The sequence below is a fragment of the Entelurus aequoreus genome, linkage group LG13 (genome assembly GCF_033978785.1).
Source record: "Entelurus aequoreus isolate RoL-2023_Sb linkage group LG13, RoL_Eaeq_v1.1, whole genome shotgun sequence".
Classification (NCBI taxonomy): domain Eukaryota; kingdom Metazoa; phylum Chordata; class Actinopteri; order Syngnathiformes; family Syngnathidae; genus Entelurus; species Entelurus aequoreus.
The window spans coordinates 66,770,944-66,789,671 of record NC_084743.1 but is presented as its reverse complement, the minus strand read 5'-3'; the positions used below and the strand labels follow the sequence as shown (position 1 = coordinate 66,789,671).

Sequence of the window (18,728 nt, the reverse complement as noted above, 5' to 3'; positions counted from 1 at the left end):
TCGCCCTCTTTTTGTGCCCTTGTGTGCATTATCCTTTCCATCCTTTGTAACTGAGCTACTGTGTGGAACAATTTCCCTTGTGGATCATTAAAGTTAGTCTAAGTCTAAGTATAATGTAATAATAACAAATTCAGTGAATAATTCCCTGGACACCAGCAGACTTTGAGGGCAAAAACCAAAGGATTTAAATGAGAAATAGTAGTTTTTGCTTTTGTTTAGTTATTGTGTACAATTGACTTTGTTTTGATCAAAAAATTGTATGTAAGAAAAGAGAATATGAAACCAGTTTAAATAAAAATATATTAACAATGATATAAAACTCAAATTCTGGCTACTTTATTTTGTCTTACACCCAAAAGTGTAGGGCGGTTTAAGGATATTATAGGGAGCCAATAAAAAGGCCTATTGACACCATTAATTTGAACACTTGATGAAACTAAGACAAAAACATGTAAATATTGCAGGCTTTCTGATTATGGAGTGCGCCATCTACTGGCACGTGCGTGGAAAGCCGCATCCGATGATCAAGGATGGGCGTGTATACATGCCAAACTGAAGGGGTTTACAATGACATAATTTAGATATGTTAATATAACAATTCAAAAACCTAAATAAATAGGATTTTTACATGTGTTTTAAAAAGCTAGTTTCAACTAAATGATGTAAATAATTAATTCTTCAGTGCATGTTTGGTGGCGACATTAGGCTTAGGGTGGTTTGGGTGTTTTTTAAAAGTTTAATGATAATAAATAAAGATTAATAAACATTGAGACCACAAAAAGCCTAAAGCCCTGGGCATAGTATAGCATAGTACAATACAGAAGTGAGGTTTTCTTAATTCTAATGTTTTAAAAACATGAACATTCAACATATATTTGTTCTACATTCCATGGTTGTAGTTTGGGGCGTGACATACCAAACTCCAGCAGCACACGGACGGTGGATGGGTCGTCAGCCAGCGTGGCGTAGTGGAGCGCGGTGCAGCCTCGAAAACCCGCCCTGCTGCTGAGTCTGCTGCTGAATTCATCCTCTCTGGACACCAGAACTGCAAGGGAGGAACAGAGACCTGAAAGTTACCAGGGATATTAAGTCCTTCAACAAAAGCCCTCTTGTCTATTTGGTTGGTTAAAACTTAGGTTAGATGACCAAATGGCCCAGAGCAGGAATCAAATTTTGGAGGAACCAGCACACTTACTTCAGCTGATCTATCATAAATGAAAAAAGACGCTATTAGAGTATTCATCTTTGGTCGCCATTTAATTGTAACTGTATAGTTGTTTTTTTTAAACTTACCAATATGGTTAGTGTATTGTAGTGATAAATGTTTTATATAATATTCATTTTAGTTTGTATTGCTTTATGTAAAAATGTTCCGAAAGTTTGAAATTTAACCATGGAAGCATGACGGAGATTTTATAAAACAATCTTGCCTTTGTTCATATTCCATCCAAATGAGCCATTTGGAATTTCCACAACTTGACATTTTTCCAGCTTGTGACATCAGCGAATATATTCATATATGGTAGAGATTTACCCCAAGAGCTTTGTGCGAGTCCGCCATTGTAGTACAACATTGTACACAATGGGTTCCTTATTTGTCACTATACTTTTATTATGGGGAAGACTTGCTCGTACTTATATCTGTCAGTAGACACCACATGGAAGCGCTAAAAATTACAACATGGCTGACGGGGAGGAGACGCAGTCCAAAGTGAAGGCACATAAATAAAGCTGCCTTTCACTACACGATCGGTATCGGAAGACAAGATCGGTTAACGCATGCAGAGACTACGTCATTTCCTGTGAACTTGTTTTATGGCAGTTACGTGTGTGCACGCCGTCACTGTTTTTTAGCCATCTTAATTTCAAATACCACGTAATATAGGACATTACATACAAAACAAAAATAACTTTATTCAAGAATACAGTATTTTGAAACCGTACAGCTCCATGCAGAAACCTGAACAATTTGCTCAGCAGCCCTAAATGTCAAATAAAACAGATCTTTTTTTCTTACTTTATTTACATCAAATAATTAAATTTACAAAACTGACAATTTAAAAGTCTATTTTTTGCTAGGCCGATGCTATAAATCCAAGTGAAGTGCCACGCTTAAAAAAAATCAACATTTAAAAAAATAAATTACTCGATGGGAGTCATTCATTGCAAATACAGAAGAGTGAAAGTGATTGAAATTGTGGCGATAAATAATACTCTCTGATTTCTTGAAGCTACCCCTTGTTAATTGTGTGAATGCTCCAAAGCATTCACACATAAGGTTTTCTACATCAAAATTCATCTATTTATTAAACTTCTTCTTCTTCTTCACCAGATTTTAGCGCGCTCTAACTTCCACATTTTTCATCCGATTCAAACCGTTCCAACTTCAAACTCTTCAGCTTATCCGGGAATCGTGGGCTTTCCCTTGACAAATTCCAAAAATTCCCAGATTTCCGGCACATTTTCCCCCATTTAAAATGAATTGAATTTCAAACTTTCACAATTTCCACATTTTTGAACCTATTCATACCATTCCACCTTCAACACATTCCACCATCCTGGAAATTTAAACTACCCTTTTTCTAAGTTCCAAAAAATTCCAGGATTTTCCAGAATTCCTGGTTTTCCAAAGCCCTATTTCCACCATTTTTCTGGCGACCACTCCTTCTACATTTTCCAACGCATTTTAACCGTTCCACCGTCAAAACATTCCTCTTAATTAGGACAAAAAATGAAGTTGTTATTTAAACTGGAAAAATTCCCAGTTTTCCCGAAATTCCAGGAATTCCATAATACCATTTCTCAATTCAACATGTTACTACTTCAACATTTCTCGACCGATTTGGAAAATTTCAACACCAACACCAACCAATTCAATTCATTCAGACCATTCAAGTTTTGGTACACGGACATAGGGAGAAGTACAGAGCGCCAATAAACCTTAAAGGCACTGCCTTTGCGTGCCGGTCCAATCACATAATATCTACGGCTTTTCACACACACAAGTGAATGCAATGCATACTTGGTCAACAGCCATACAGGTCACACTGAGGGTAGCCGTATAAACAACTTTAACACTGTTACAAATATGCGCCACACTGTGAACCCACACCAAACAAGAATGACAAACACATTTCGGGAAAACATCCGCACCGTAACACAACATAAACACAACAGAACAAATACCCAGAACCCCTTGCAGCACTAACTCTAACTAATAATGTGTTAATTCCACGACTGTATATATCGGTATCGGTTGATATCGGTATCGGTAATTGAGAGTTGGAGAATATCGGAATATCGGATATCGGCAAAAAAGCCATTATCGGACATCTCTATAAAAAATAAAAAAGAAGTGGGCGCAAACAAGCATTTTTTTCATGTCTCTGTGCATAAGTTTAATGTAAAAATTTACCAACTTCTTGGTTGATTGCCAAATACTTCTACTATCTAGGTGAGAGGCCTGATTTATAATCTAGAATTAACTCAGAGGCGATGCAGTAGCTCACCGGCTCAATATAGCAGCATAAGCTAGTTTGCTCTCTGTGACCACAGCACCATTAAAAATTGTTGTCGGCCTTAGCAATTGTAATAACAATATCAATAATACTTGGTTAATATTCAGGCTAATGGCGTATTGGAGGCAGTTTTGGGAGTATTTTTTTACGGGGCTTTATGGGAAGAATAGTGTACCCTTATTTTATGAATTACAAAGCATAAAAAAAAAATCATAAGTGTTCTTGTCTTACATAGGAATTGTAAATGACAGGGAAAATTACTCCAAAAAAGTGAAGTTCGCCTTTAAGACATAAACAGCAATACTATATTCACCCTAGTGTTGTCCCGATACCAATATTTTGGTACCGGTACCAAGTAGTTACAGGATCATACATTGGTCATATTCAAAGTCCTCATAGTAGTATCGACTAGATACGCTCTTGTACTTGGTATCATTACAGAGGATGTCAGGTGTAGATCCACCAAAGGCGTTTGTTTACATTGTGACGCCGGTGAGCTACGGTGTGTAATGAAGCATGTTTAGCTACTCCTCGTCCTGCAGGGATGATACTTGTAAGAAACGTACTTTATTTGTCGCCATGGAGGCGAGGATTAGTGATTTAGAAGTAGCTACAACCCTGCCGACTGCGGCTGGACTTTAGCCGGTAGCTAGCTAGCCATGTCTTAAAGCACCTCTTCCTGAGGGCGTTTCAGTGTTATAGCTTCACCTTTATCGTTAGTTATGCCAAAATGCGTCCGTTCTACCTTTTCTGTCTACACACATTGTCTGCTTGTAAGTACTCCGTGATTGTGCGCTGCCGAACATGCTCGTCTGCTCGTAAAAGCAGCAACGACATGGCGTGATGACGACGAGGGGGGGGAGGTCGCTGACCGGTACTTTTTAGAGGCGGTATAGCACCGAATATGATTCATTAGTATCACGGTACTATACTAATACCGGTATACCGTACAACCATAATTCACTCCAAGTATGAAAAACAATGATGGACGCTGCCTGCAACTTTAATGCACAGCGTATTCAAATAGTTCCACTCTGATGCCTGTTTCTGTTTTGTTACGTTTCCAGGCGCTAAAATGCCACCATTCTTGTGCGCATATGCAAGAAAAACACAACTTTTCCATTTTCACCTGAAAAGTAGTATTGTGAGAACTCTTTCCAAATTGAAAAGTAAAGTATTTATGCTCAATATAAGAGCACAACAACAGCAGCAGCAGCAGCAGCGTACTAGACTGCAATATTGTCTTTCATGTTTCGCATAGTTCATTTTCACAGTTGGGCTTGTTCAAAATGAACATGTGAACAGTGTCTTTTTTACTCCGCTCCTTAGTAATAACAGACATATTGTTTTCTTCTTCCCCTTTCCATAAGAGCACTCATCTTGTGCCACTCCATCATCCTGTTGTATTTTTTTTTCTTCCGCCTCCTTCCTCTCTTCTTTGGCATTCATCAATTCCCTTCACCACTTGCACACTCATCTTCCCCCCCAACCCACACTCTCCATCCCAATAACTTTGTCTCATCCATTTCCCGGCTTCCTCTCCCTCATCAATCCCACCCTATATCACAGCATCTTCTCCTCCATCTTTAACTTTGCTCTATCCATCCCCATGTTCTTCTCGCTGCCCACCGTTTCTTCCCCTGCATCTTTTCTTCCTTCTTCCTTTTCCTGTACCCTACTCTCTAAAAACAGTTTCTCTCTGCAATATGTGTGTGTGTGTGCGTGTGTGTGAGAGAGAGAGAGAGAGGCAGGCCGGATAATCATAGCTAACCCAATAAAGCGTCGCACAGGCCCCCCTAGCCCATCCATCAGTGTGCATCTGGGAAACGCTTCCCCACGCTATGCTGGCCCCACGTGGACTCAAACCTGACAGCCATATAAATGTCTGCAATATACATATCCCATATAAATATGTCTGCAGAAACCCAACACAGGCTGGGGAGGGGGCCGAGTGTGTGTCTGTGCCACCCTGTTTGTGCGTGAGTGTGTGTGAGGAGAAAACAAATAACACGTGCAGAGAACATATACAATGAATAATACAGAAGAAATAAAATGTGCATATATGCTAATATTTATGCAAATCACAATGTTGCATGCTTTCCATTTGTACACTAGTGTAATATCGCAGCCACATATAACAAATGCTACACATTTGCACACTTTATTTGTATTTTTTACCTTCCAGTGAGTGGATTCCTTTCTCTCTCGAAGTGTCATAAACATTGTTGAAGTGATCTCCAGCATTCGGGTCAGCACCGGCGTCAAGCAGAACCTTCACCACACTGGTGGGGAACAAACAGACAAAAAAATGATATGGGATACTTTATGCTAACAACTGAATCAGTCAAACAAAACAAAAACATGATCATGAACTCACAATGACATTGAGTAATAAAACATTTCGACATTGAAGGTCAAGGGTCTATTACAGGGATGTCAAACGTACATTCCTGTAATAAAACAAGTTTTATCCGGCCCACGAGATTAGTTTTTCAAGTATAAAAATGAGCTAACCAGCTCAGTGGCCTTGTGGTTAGAGTGTCCGCCCTGAGACTGGGAGGTTGTGAGTTCAAACTAGAGATGTCCGATAATATCGGACTGCCGTTATTATCGGCCGATAAATGCTTTAAAATGTAATATTGGAAATTATCGGTATCGGTTTCAAAAAGTAAAATTTATGACTTTTTAAAACGCCGCTGTACGGAGTGGTACACGGACGTAGGGAGAAGAACAGAGCAGTTGTGTCTCCCAGTCATACTTGCCAACCCTGCCGATTTTCTGCCGATTTTCCCGGGAGACTCCCGAATTTCAGTGCCCCTCCCGAAAATCTCCCGGGGCAACCATTCTCCCGAATTTCTCCCGATTTCCACCCGGACAACAATATTGGGGGCGTGCCTTTAAGGCACTGCCTTTGCGTGCGGGCCCAATCACATAATATATACAGCTTTTCACTCACACACACACACAAGTGAATGCAAGGCATACTTGGTCAACAGCCATACAGGTCACACTGAGGGTGGCCGTATAAACAACTTTAACACTGTTACAAATATGCGCCACACTGTGAACCCACACCAAACAAGAATGACAAACACATTTCGGGAGAACAGCCGCACCGTAACACAACATAAACACAACAGAACAAATACCCAGAAACCCTTGCAGCACTAACTCTTCCGGGACGCTACAATATACAACCCACGCTACCCCCCCTCCCCCCCAACCCCGCCCACCTCAACCTCTCTCAAGGAGAGCATGTCCCAAATTCCAAGCTGCTGTTTTGAGGCATGTTAAAAAAATAATGCACTTTGTGACTTCAATAATAAATATGGCAGTGCCATGTTGGCATTTTTTTCCATAACTTGAGTTGATTTATTTTGGAAAACGTTGTTACATTGTTTAATGCATCCAGTGGGGCATCACAACAAAATTAGGCATAATAATGTGTTAATTCCACGACTGTATATATCGGTATCAGTTGATATCGGAATCTGTAATCAAGAGTTGGACAATATCGGTATATCGGCAAAAAAGCCATTATCGGACATCTCTAGTTCCAACCTACAAAAAATGGGATCCATTGCCTCCTTGCTTGTCACTCAGCATAAAGGGTTGGAATTGGGGGTTAAATCACCAAATTATTCCCGAGCGTGGTGCACGCTGCTGCTCACTGCTCCCCTCATCTCCCAGGGGGTGAACATGGGGATGGGTCAAATGCAGAGGACACATTTCACCACACCTAGTGTGTGTGTGACAATCTTTGGCACTTTAACTTTTTAACATTTTGTATGACAGAAACTGCTGTTCTAAATGTGTCCACTGGATGTCGCAATAGCAATTCTTTGTATCTCCTGCCGCAAGAGCGTGCATGACTTCTGAGGAGGCGGGGCTATGTGTCGTGTTAAGACAGAAACAACATTTCCATGTTTGGACACTACGTACTTCTGCTGCTTATTAGGGATAGCAATGATAAAACATGTGGATTGTTACGTTCATGCGTTGATTGTCAAAGATGTTGTTAGCAATGTAACCTGTGACATTTCTACCCAAATAAATGCTTTGGATAATCGGTACATTTTGTGTTGTACTTATAACCGGGGACACATTTTCTCGACACACATTAATATGCAGAAATAAAAAGTATCCCCTTCAAACTTCATGTTTGATTCTCAAAATGAGTCCAAAATCACAAGTTTTGTTGTAAATGATGCTACATATGTGCAGAATAAACTACATGATGTTAGTACATCAGTTGAGGAAAATGAGTAAACCTCAATTCCACTTGACTGATGAACATTATCACATCATTTATTTAGAAAGTATAAATAACGACAAATGAAGATAACTTGGTCAACTTTGAAATTAAATTTAGACCTGAAGGCATCGCGAGGCTGCGATGAGATGGCGACTTGTCCAGGGTGTACCCCGCCTTCCGCCCGAATGCAGCTGAGATAGGCTCCAGCACCCCCCGCGACCCCAAAAAGGGACAAGCGGTAGAAAATGGATGGATGGATGGGCAATGCGAGGCAGACGCGACAGATGCTCCCACCTTCTTTTTTTTTTTTTACCTGATTGAGGTTTATGATAAATTCATCCTCTAAATGGAGAACACAAGTCTTGTGCTGAAAGATATAAACATCCCTTCAGTCAGCATACCAATGAAAGCGAACATTGTACAGTAAGAGATTGTTTTATTATGTTTGTAGTTTGTATTTCTTTTTCAGCTACAGTACATGATGTTTAGTGTTTCACGATATAGTTAGATCTGCTTATCACTCAGCTTCTAAAACTTGTAGGTCATCCTCTGTATGTTCTGCCTCAAAACTATAAAGTTCTGTGTCATCATGTGTCCAAAAGAAGTCGTCGTCTATCACAAAGTCTGCCATAATTATTAGTAGTTGTTAATGTTGTGATGCGCTGTTAAATCAATGTTCCGCCGTAATGCTTAAAATGACCAAAATACGTAAATATCCTGTGTTATTATGAATGTGTCTGTTACTATATTACATATATACTTACAGCATGCTTGTAAAAAGTTGGAGGTTTTGGTAATTTTTTAGCGCACTCAATAGGTGGAATAGATTGAATACCCATTTCCTGCATTGTTAGCCACCTATTGCTAGCATTTATTTATGATTTGGAGTGCATTAAAAAAGAAAGACATGTGTGACCTCGTCTCACATAGGAATTGTGAATGACAGGAAAAATTAAAAAAAACAGTGCAGTTCCCCTTTGAAGGGATCATATATTGCAGTGTTTTTCAACCGCTGTGCCACTAGTGTGCCGTGAGATACAGTATGGTGTGCTGTGGGAGATTATCTAATTCCACCTATTTGGGTTAAAAATATTTTTTGTTAACCAGTAATTATAGTCTGCAAATTATGTGTTGTTGTTGAGTGTCAGTGCTGTCTAGAGCGCGGCAGAGTAACCGTGTAATACTCTTCCATATCAGTAGGTGGCAGCCGGTAGCTAATTGCTCTGTAGATGTCGAAAACAGCGGGAGGCAGTGTGCAGGTAAAAAGGCATCTAATGCTTAAAACAAAAATAAACAAAAGGTGAGTGCCCCTAAGAAAAGGCATTGAAGCTTAGTGAAGGCTATGCAGAACGAAACTAAACTGAACTGGCTACAAAGTAAACAAAAACAGAATGCTGGACAACAGCAAAGACTTACTGTGGAGCAAAGACGGCGTCCGCAATGTACATCTGAACATGACATGACAATCAACAATGTCCCCACAAAGAAGGATAAAAACAACTGAAATATTCTTGATTGCTAAAACAAAGTAGATGCGGGAAATATCGCTCAAAGGAAGACATGAAACTGCTACAGGAAAATACCAAAAAAAGAGAAAAAGCCACCATAATAGGAGCGCAAGAAAAGAACTAAAACACTACACACAGGAAAACAGCAAAAAACTCAGAATAAGTCAGGGCGTGATGTGACAGGTGGTGACAGTACACCTACTTTGAGACAAGAGCTATATTGATGCATGCTTGGTTATGGTTTAAAGTCATATCCAACAATTGCGACGACGACTTTTTATTGTCAACTGAGTCTCGTTTTTTTTATCATTTCTGCTGGTGGTGTGCCTCCCGATTTTTTCAACGCAAAAAATGTGCCTTGGCTCAAAAAAGGTTGAAAAACACTGATATATTGTGTTAAACCCACCACTGTTGAGCAAATGATGCGGATCTTGTGAATAAACAAAGCACATGCATATGGAATAAGGCCAACAACTGCTCATTCAAGTCACACACAAAGACATAGAAAATAAAGACGACAACATTGACCATGACTCTTAGCCTGGTTGCCCTCTTGTCTGTCCCGTTACGGTGGACACAGTCCAGTGACCGCTACACACTGGTCTGCCTTGTCGTATGTGCATACGAGTATATTGCAGGGGCGAAGGGTCGGCCTTGTTTCCGGCAGGGTATGTGCATGTGTGTAGACCTTCATTGGAGCGTACCACCTTAGAGAATAAACACACACTACCTCGGCAACACCACTTGACTGTGACCTAACGGACATTCCAGGTACTCTTTGTCTGCAGGAATACGCGCACGCAAACATGCGTTTATGCTGCATATGCACAGGGGATGGAACGGTTTATTTAATTTTTTAAAAAGCCATTTATATGCAAAAATAAGGAATGAAACAGTTTACGAAAAAAATCAGAACCATCCGGATGTTTTTTTTTTTTGTTCTACTATTTAGTTTGGAGCATTTGTGTAAGTAGTTCCGATCATATGCAAGTGTATTGTGCATCATGATGATAAATAACACTGCACCAGCGCCACTTAAGCACTTTGTCCAGTTTACATCTGCTGGGACAACTAGAAACACACGAGCCTCCACCAGGGGGCAGTGTAGCGTACCCAGATGTAAAACATATTTTGCACAATCAGCCTTTTCATATAAAGCGATAAACGAATGGAACGACCTCACAACAAACTTGAAAAGTCTAACAGATTACTCTTCATTCACAATTGAAGTTAAAAAGTGGCTTTGGAGCAATCAAAGCTGCTCACACGGTCACTAAGGTGGGCACTATGTTTGACACATCAACTTAATGTGTATTATATTTATCCATAAGAGCATTTTTGTTGTAAGTGGTGAGGTGTGTCTGTTAAAATCATGGTTGTTTTTACAAATGATGACAGATGTGAACAAGAGCATGTATTGTCTATGTGTGATGATGTAAATGAGGTGTGGTTGTATTGTATATTAAGTATGTGTCAATGAAAGGGCATTTTATGACTTTTCTTAATTTGATTACATGCTATAGTATGATTTTATTGTCATAATTTTATTGCATGATTTTTGTATCCCTTTAATTTAGGTAGCCAGGGACTGCAGATGGAAATTAGCTATTTAGCTATAATCTGGCACAGAACATATGTCTTTGAGCTTAATGTTTCTGTGCATTGTCCCTTCAAATAAAGACTAAACTATTAAACTATATGCGAAGTAGAAGCATGAGCGGTGGAGCCATTCGTGTTGTAGACATGGCGAGCGGAAAAGACAGACAGAGATAGAGGATGCATCCATGCATGGCCGGCCCAAGGGTTTTTGTGGCCCTAAACAAGATATTGTTTGTGGCCCCATTTCGGTCTTTAATATAACTCGTGTAACGCTAGGGGCTGACTGCAGCCTAGTGAGTATTCTAACACAGTTGTCCAAGGGGGAAAAGAAAGTGTTGGATATCTCCTACCGCAGCAAAGCTAATTAAAAACTGCTATGGTGTTTTGGCATTAATTGTAAAGTAAACAAAACACAATAAATGGGCAAAAACTATGAAAAAACAAATGTTCTTTAGACATTATGTTTTTGGGGAAAATGTTTGGCTACAATAAAATCTTAAATAGCACAGTTTATTTAAGAAATGCAGTCGTAAATCTGTCATGATGACGACGTTCGAAGCGATGTTATATTAGCAATTTTTTCTGAGGGCTTTTGAATGGCTATGGCTGCAATGCTGCTAAACCAAACTAAAACTATTACAAAGAGTAATGGTTGACTCACCAAAGATAATTGTATCCAGGGGGTCATTCAGTTCATCAAAGTAGAACAGGCAATAATCACGTGCCCTCTGCCCTTAGTCCCCCGTGGTTGTGGCCCTACACAACCACACTAGAGCGTTTATGCCAAGCATTGTGTGCGTCCAAGCATTGTTTGGGAGCACTTAAACCAAACCCGGGAAAAAAACGTCCTGCGACCTGTTAAGCTTTTCAATCCAGTCTGCCGGACGTTTCCAAAAAATGTTTTAAAAACCTTTAACATCAATATGACTCGCAGAGTTGTTTTCAGATTACCGTACGTCTTGAACTATACAAAGTATTCCAATGGTTGGAATTTGCGCTTTTTAAGTGATATACGGGTTATTACGGTAATCTACGTCACAGCAGCTCAGAGAGGCACTAAGCAGTGTGGGTGGGGTTTTTTTTCTAGAACACCAGCCTTAAACGCGGATGTCAGGGACAGACGCAGAAGCAGATTTTTACAACAAAGTTCTGCAGAAAAGTGATATTATATCAGTTTGCAGGTGTTTTTTTTTTTTACCTATTTCACTATATTTGTCGCATTTTCGTTGCACTTTGATTGTAAAAGATGCTGACAGAGAAGAAAAACAGGAGCGACGTTCATATGTTAATATTCAGTTTTTTATTGTTCATAGTTATTAATATTGTAAATCCAACATTTTTTATTTTCATGTACTGTACATTCTGGATGTTTCATTTAGTAAAATTTTTTTAATTCTTTTTCGTTTTTTGAGGTGGTCTGTCATAAGGTTTTTAGCATTCTTTCAGTCAATATTGTGTGTTTACAGAATATATATATATATATATATATATATATATATATATATATATATAATGTGAGTGTGAATGTTGTCTGTCTATCTGTGTTGGCGCTGCAATGAGGTGGCGTCTTGTCCAGGGTGTACCCCGCCTACCGCCCGAATGCAGCTGAGATAGGCTCCAGCACCCCCGAGACCCCGAAAGGGACAAGCGGTAGAAAATGGATGGATATACATATATATATATACACATATATATATATAATGTATATATATATATACACACATATATACGTATATATATATATACACGTATATATATAATGTATATATTTATACACATATATACACACACACATACACATATACATACACACACATATATATATATATATATATACACACACATATATACACACACATATATATATATATATATATATATATATACACACACACACACACACATATATTTGTACAGTCGTGGTCAAAAGTTTACATACACTTGTAAAGAACATAATGTCATGGCTGTCTTGAGTTTCCAATCATTTCTACAACTCTTGTTTTTGTTTTTTTTTAAAGAGTGATTGGCGCACATACTTGTTTATTTCACTATATTTGTCGCATTTTTGTTGCACTTTGATTGTAAAAGATGCTGACAGAGAAGAAAAACAGGAGCGATGTTCATATGTTAATATTCAGTGTTTTATTGTTCATAGTTATTAATATTGTAAATCCAACATTTTTTATTTTCATGTACATTCTGGATGTTTCATTTAGTAAAACATTTTTAATTCTTTTTCGTTTTTTGAGGTGGTCTGTCATAAGGTTTTTAGCATTCTTTCAGTCAATATTGTGTGTTTACAGAATATATATATATATATATACACACACACACACACACACACACACACACACACACACACACACACACACACACACACACACACACACACACACACACACACACACACACACACACACACACACACACACACACACACACACACACACACACATATATTTGTACAGTCGTGGTCAAAAGTTTACATACACTTGTAAAGAACATAATGTCATGGCTGTCTTGAGTTTCCAATCATTTCTACAACTCTTGTTTTTTTTTTTTTTTTAAAGAGTGATTGGCGCACATACTTGTTTGTCACAAAAAACATTCATGAAGTTTGGTTCTTTTATGAATTTATTATGGGTCTACTGAAAATGTGACCAAATCTGCTGGGTCAAAAGTATACATACAGCAATGTTTATATTTGGTTACATGTCCCTTGGCAAGCTTCACTGCAATAAGGCGCTTTTGGTAGCCATCCACAAGCTTATGGCAAGCTTATGGTTGAATTTTTGACCACTCCTCTTGACAAAATTGGTGCAGTTCAGCTAGATTTGTTGGTTTTCTGACATGGACGTGTTTCTTAAGCATTGTCCACATGTTTAAGTCAGTACTTTGGGAAGGCCATTCTAAACCCATCATTCTAGCCTGATTTAGTCATTCCTTTACCACTTTTGACATGTGTTTGGGGTCATTGTCCTGTTGGAACACCCAACTGCACCCAAGACCCAACCTCCGGGCTGATGATTTTAGGTTTTCCTGAAGAATTTGGAGGCAATTCTCCTTTTTCATTGTCCCATTTACTCTCTGTAAAGCACCAGTTCCATTGGCAGCAAAACCGGCCCAGAGCATAAAACTCCCACCACCATGCTTGACGGTAGGTTTGGTGTTCCTGGGATAAACGGCCTCACCTTTTCTCCTCCAAACATATTGCTGGGTATTGTGGCCAAACAGCTCAATTTTTGTATCATCTGACATCACATGGACAAAGACAAGACGTTCTGGAGGAAAGTTCTGTGGTCAAATGAAACAAAAATTTAGCTGTTTGGCCACAATAAATATACATACAGTATATAAATTGATTCTTAAAAATGTTTATATAAAATTAATTTAAAATAAAATTTTAAGTAATAAAATATTGATTCTTAAAAATGTTTGGAACAAATTGATTAAAAAATTAACTTTTAGGGACGGCGTGGCGAAGTTGATAGAGTGGCCGTGCCAGCAATCGGAGGGTTGCTGGTTACTGGGGTTCAATCCCCACCTTCTACCATCCTAGTCACGTCCGTTGTGTCCTTGGGCAAGACACTTCACCCTTGCTCCTGATGGCTGCTGGTTAGCGCCTTGCATGGCAGCTCCCGCCATCAGTGTGTGAATGTGTGTGAATGGGTGAATGTGGAAATACTGTCAAAGCGCTTTGAGTACCTTGAAGGTAGAAAAGCGCTATACAAGTATAACCCATTTATCATTTATCATTTAAGTAAAAGCATGTATTAATACATTTTGAAAATTAGGAACCGATTCAATATCGCAATAAATAAGAATGGCGAGTCAGATGTGAATCGATTTTCCATCACCCCTACTGTAGGTACCACTGTGCTTATTATGAACTATGTTATAAAACATGTTGAGGCAGAGGCAGCATAGGAGGAGTTCCGAAACAGATGGCGATCAACCTCAGGGGTTCCGCATGATATCGGTTTCCCTTTGCTTGAAAAATGAAAGTTGGTAGTTTGATGTGTTACCGCGGGAGAGCGGAAGGCTGAGAACAGCCTGGCCAGGTCTTTGTGTCTGACCTTGCTGAGGGGGTCTAAAGGACTATCGGGGGGTCCCCTTTTGTTACTGTATCCCTGTGGCTGGGACCGGCAAAGCGGGGGGCTGTGACCCACATAGGTCTCCCCTCTCACCCTTGCAAGCACTTCTACAAACAGACAAGACGCATCCTCAGAGCCACCAAACTAACTATGGCCGGTCACACGAGGCTGGGCAGGACTGTGCAAAGAAATGAGGTGGTGTGAAGAAGGGTTAATGGCATCAGGAAGGTAAACAGGCGAGGATAAAGAGTGGAAAGCAGCGGAGGAGGAAGAGGAGGAGGAATGGATGAAAGGATGGATGCAATGCTAAAAAGATGAAAGAATTAATTATCAGAAGGACAGTGCCAAACCTAATGAACTCTTGAGAAGAGTTTGTGTAGTTTTACTAATCAACTGATGATCAAGTGGTTAACTTTATTTGGGAGGAGCTGCAGCACTAATTGAGGCCAAGCGAAAAGACTTGCAGGGATTTGTTTGGTTAAACTCCCCATTTACAAAGGAAAAAGTTGAAAATTGCAACATCAGTGACTAGTTGATACAACTCCCATGAGATAGATAGCTTCATGGCTACAAAATACATAAGATAAAAAACCAGTACCGTATTTTCCGGACCATAGGGCGCACCGCCGATAAAATGGTCTATTTTCCAATCTGTTTTCATATATAAGGCACACCGGAGTATAGGGCGCATTAACAGAGTCATATTTTTTTTTTCCTTAATGGAAAACACTTCCTTGTGGTCTACATAACATGTAATGGTGGTTCTTTGGTCAAAATGTTGCATAGTAATTATGTTTTACAGATCATCTTCAAGCCGCTTTGTGGGCGGTCTTATTTACGTGGCTCACCTTTGACAGAGTGTTCTTCCTGTCATCTTTGTTGTAGCGGTGTAGCGTGCAAGGACGGGGGTGGAATAAGTGTCCAAAGATGGAGCTAACTGTTTTAATGACATTCAGACTTTACTTAAATCAATAATGGAGCAGCATCTCCTCATCCGGAAAACCACAACACCGGAAATGTGTCCCGTGAAAAAAACGTTCGACCGGAACTCTCAAATAACTAAAGTTACTTGGGTGAATAATTTACTATACCGGTATGTTTTAGCGCTTTCATGGCGAGTTTACTGAAAGATATTAGTAAGAACTTTACACTACTGTAGATTAGAAATGGCAAAAGCAGAGGATGAATGTCACATAACATGAAAATGGAGAAACAGAAAAAGCTTATCGACTACGGTGTCGTCATGGACTACAATGGCGGATGCACGCAAATTTTCAAGACTTATGCAGATCCCAAATACACATCAACAGGTACCAGAAGGTAAGAAAAGTTGCTTTTGCATAATATTGCGAAACAAAACGCCAGATAATATGTCTTACTTTATACACACACCATAATAATACTCGTATGTTGAAGCACATCAAGCGGTGCGGCTTCATAGCTTACCAAAGTCGTACTAAAACATTTGGATATATTTTTGAGCGCCGTGTGTAATGTTCTATATTTTTAATGGAACATATAAAATGTTGGTGTTGTTTACTTGAGTCATATTGCCATCATAGGGCAGTCTACACTTATCTCTTATGTTTGACTGCCATCTACTGGTCACACTTATCACACCATGTACCAAATAAAATGGCTTCGAGGTCATTAAGCAAAACCAGAAATATTCCGTACATTAGGCGCACCGGGTTATAAGGCGGACTGTCGAGTTTTGAGGGAAAAAAAAGGATTTTAAAGGCCTACTGAAACCCACTACTACCGACCACGCAGTCTGATAGTTTATATATCAATGATGAAATCTTAACATTATAACACATGCCAATACGGCCGGGTTAACTTATAAAGTGACATTTTAAATTTGCCGCTAAACTTCCGGTTCGAAACGCCTCTGCGGATGACGTATGCGCGTGACGTAGCCCGGCGAACACGGGTATGCCTTCCACATTGAAGCCGATACGAAAAAGCTCTGTTTTCATTTCATAATTCCACAGTATTCTGGACATCTGTGTTCGTGAATCTGTTGCAATCATGTTCATTGCATTATGGAGAAGGAAGCCAAGCAAGCAAAGAAGAAAGTTGTCGGTGCGAAATGGACGTATTTTTCGAACGTAGTCAGCCACAACAGTACACAGCCGGCGCTTCTTTGTTTACATTCCCGAAAGATGCAGTCAAGATGGAAGAACTCGGATAACAGAGACTCTAACCAGGAGGACTTTTGATTTGGATACACAGACGCCTGTAGAGAACTGGGACAACACAGACTCTTACCAGGATTACTTTGATTTGGATGACAAAGACGCAGACGTGCTACTGTGAGTATGCAGCTTTGGCTTTTTTTTGCGTATGTACGTAACTTTTTTAAAATATATAAGCTTTATGAACCTTGGGTTAGGTGAACGGTCTTTTGGGCTGAGTGATTGTGTGTGTTGATCAGGTGTTTGAATTGTATTGGCGTGTTCTATGGAGCTAGGAGCTAGCAGAGGAGCTAGGAGCTAGCATAACACGTACCGTACCGTACGTGCGCGTCACGTACGTAACTTTTTAAAAATATATAAGCTTTATGAACCTTGGGTTAGGTGAACGGTCTTTTGGGCTGAGTGATTGTGTGTGTTGATCAGGTGTTTGAATTGTATTGGCGTGTTCTATGGAGCTAGGAGCTAGCAGAGGAGCTAGGAGCTAGCATAACAAACACGCAGGTGTTATTATGCAGGATTAATTTGTGGCATATTAAATATAAGCCTGGTTGTGTTGTGGCTAATAGAGTATATATATGTCTTGTGTTTATTTACTGTTGTAGTCATTCCCAGCTGAATATCAGGTACCGTGAGTATGCAGCCTTGGCTGCTAAACATTCGATAACTTGACCGTATGTGCGCGTCACGTACGTAACTTTTTAAAAATATATAAGCTTTATGAACCTTGGGTTAGGTAAACGGTCTTTTGGGCTGAGTGATTGTGTGTGTTGATCAGGTGTTTGAATTGTATTGGCGTGTTCTATGGAGCTAGGAGCTAGCAGAGGAGCTAGGAGCTAGCATAACAAACACGCAGGTGTTTTTATGCAGGATTAATTTGTGGCATATTAAATATAAGCCTGGTTGTGTTGTGGCTAATAGAGTATATATATGTCTTGTGTTTATTTACTGTTGTAGTCATTCCCAGCTGAATATCAGGTCACCCTCGGCTCTCACAGCATCTTCCCTATCTGAATAGCTTCAACTCCCCACTAGTCCTTCACTTGCACTTTACTCATCCACAAATCTTTCATCCTCGCTCAAATTAATGGGGAAATTGTCGCTTTCTCGGTCCGAATCTCTCTCACTTCATGCGGCCATCATTGTAAACAATAGGGAACTTTGCGTATATGTTCAACTGACTACGTCACGCTACTTCCGGTAGGTGCAAGCCTTTTTTTTATCAGATACCAAAAGTTGCAATCTTTATCGTCGTTGTTCTATACTAAATCCTTTCAGCAAAAATATGGCAATATCGCGAAATGATCAAGTATGACACATAGAATAGATCTGCTATCCCCGTTTAAATAAAAAAAATTCATTTCAGTAGGCCTTTAAGTGCGCCTTATAGTCCAGAAAATATGGTACTTTTCCATTATAAAACCTGTTATTGTCCCTTCAATTGTATTGCATTCATGCATTTTTATTCTGGTTTGATTGCAATATTTGAGACAAATACAGTATTGTATTTTAAACCCCAGGGAGCAAAGGCTGACTTTTTTGTCCTTTCAGTAAATTCT

The 18,728-nt window shown here is 39.5% G+C and overlaps 1 protein-coding gene across 1 annotated transcript in view; it reads right to left on the bottom strand.

The window, feature by feature from the left end:
• Positions 1-18,728, bottom strand: part of clpb (ClpB family mitochondrial disaggregase) — a 93,280-nt gene that overhangs the window by 48,910 nt on the left and 25,642 nt on the right. Inside the window, exons 4-5 of the mRNA XM_062068204.1 lie at positions 5,697-5,800; positions 917-1,045 (exon numbers count right to left, since the gene is read on the bottom strand). Of these exons, the coding sequence (XP_061924188.1) occupies positions 917-1,045; positions 5,697-5,800 (233 nt within the window). The remainder of the gene's footprint in view (positions 1-916; positions 1,046-5,696; positions 5,801-18,728) is intronic.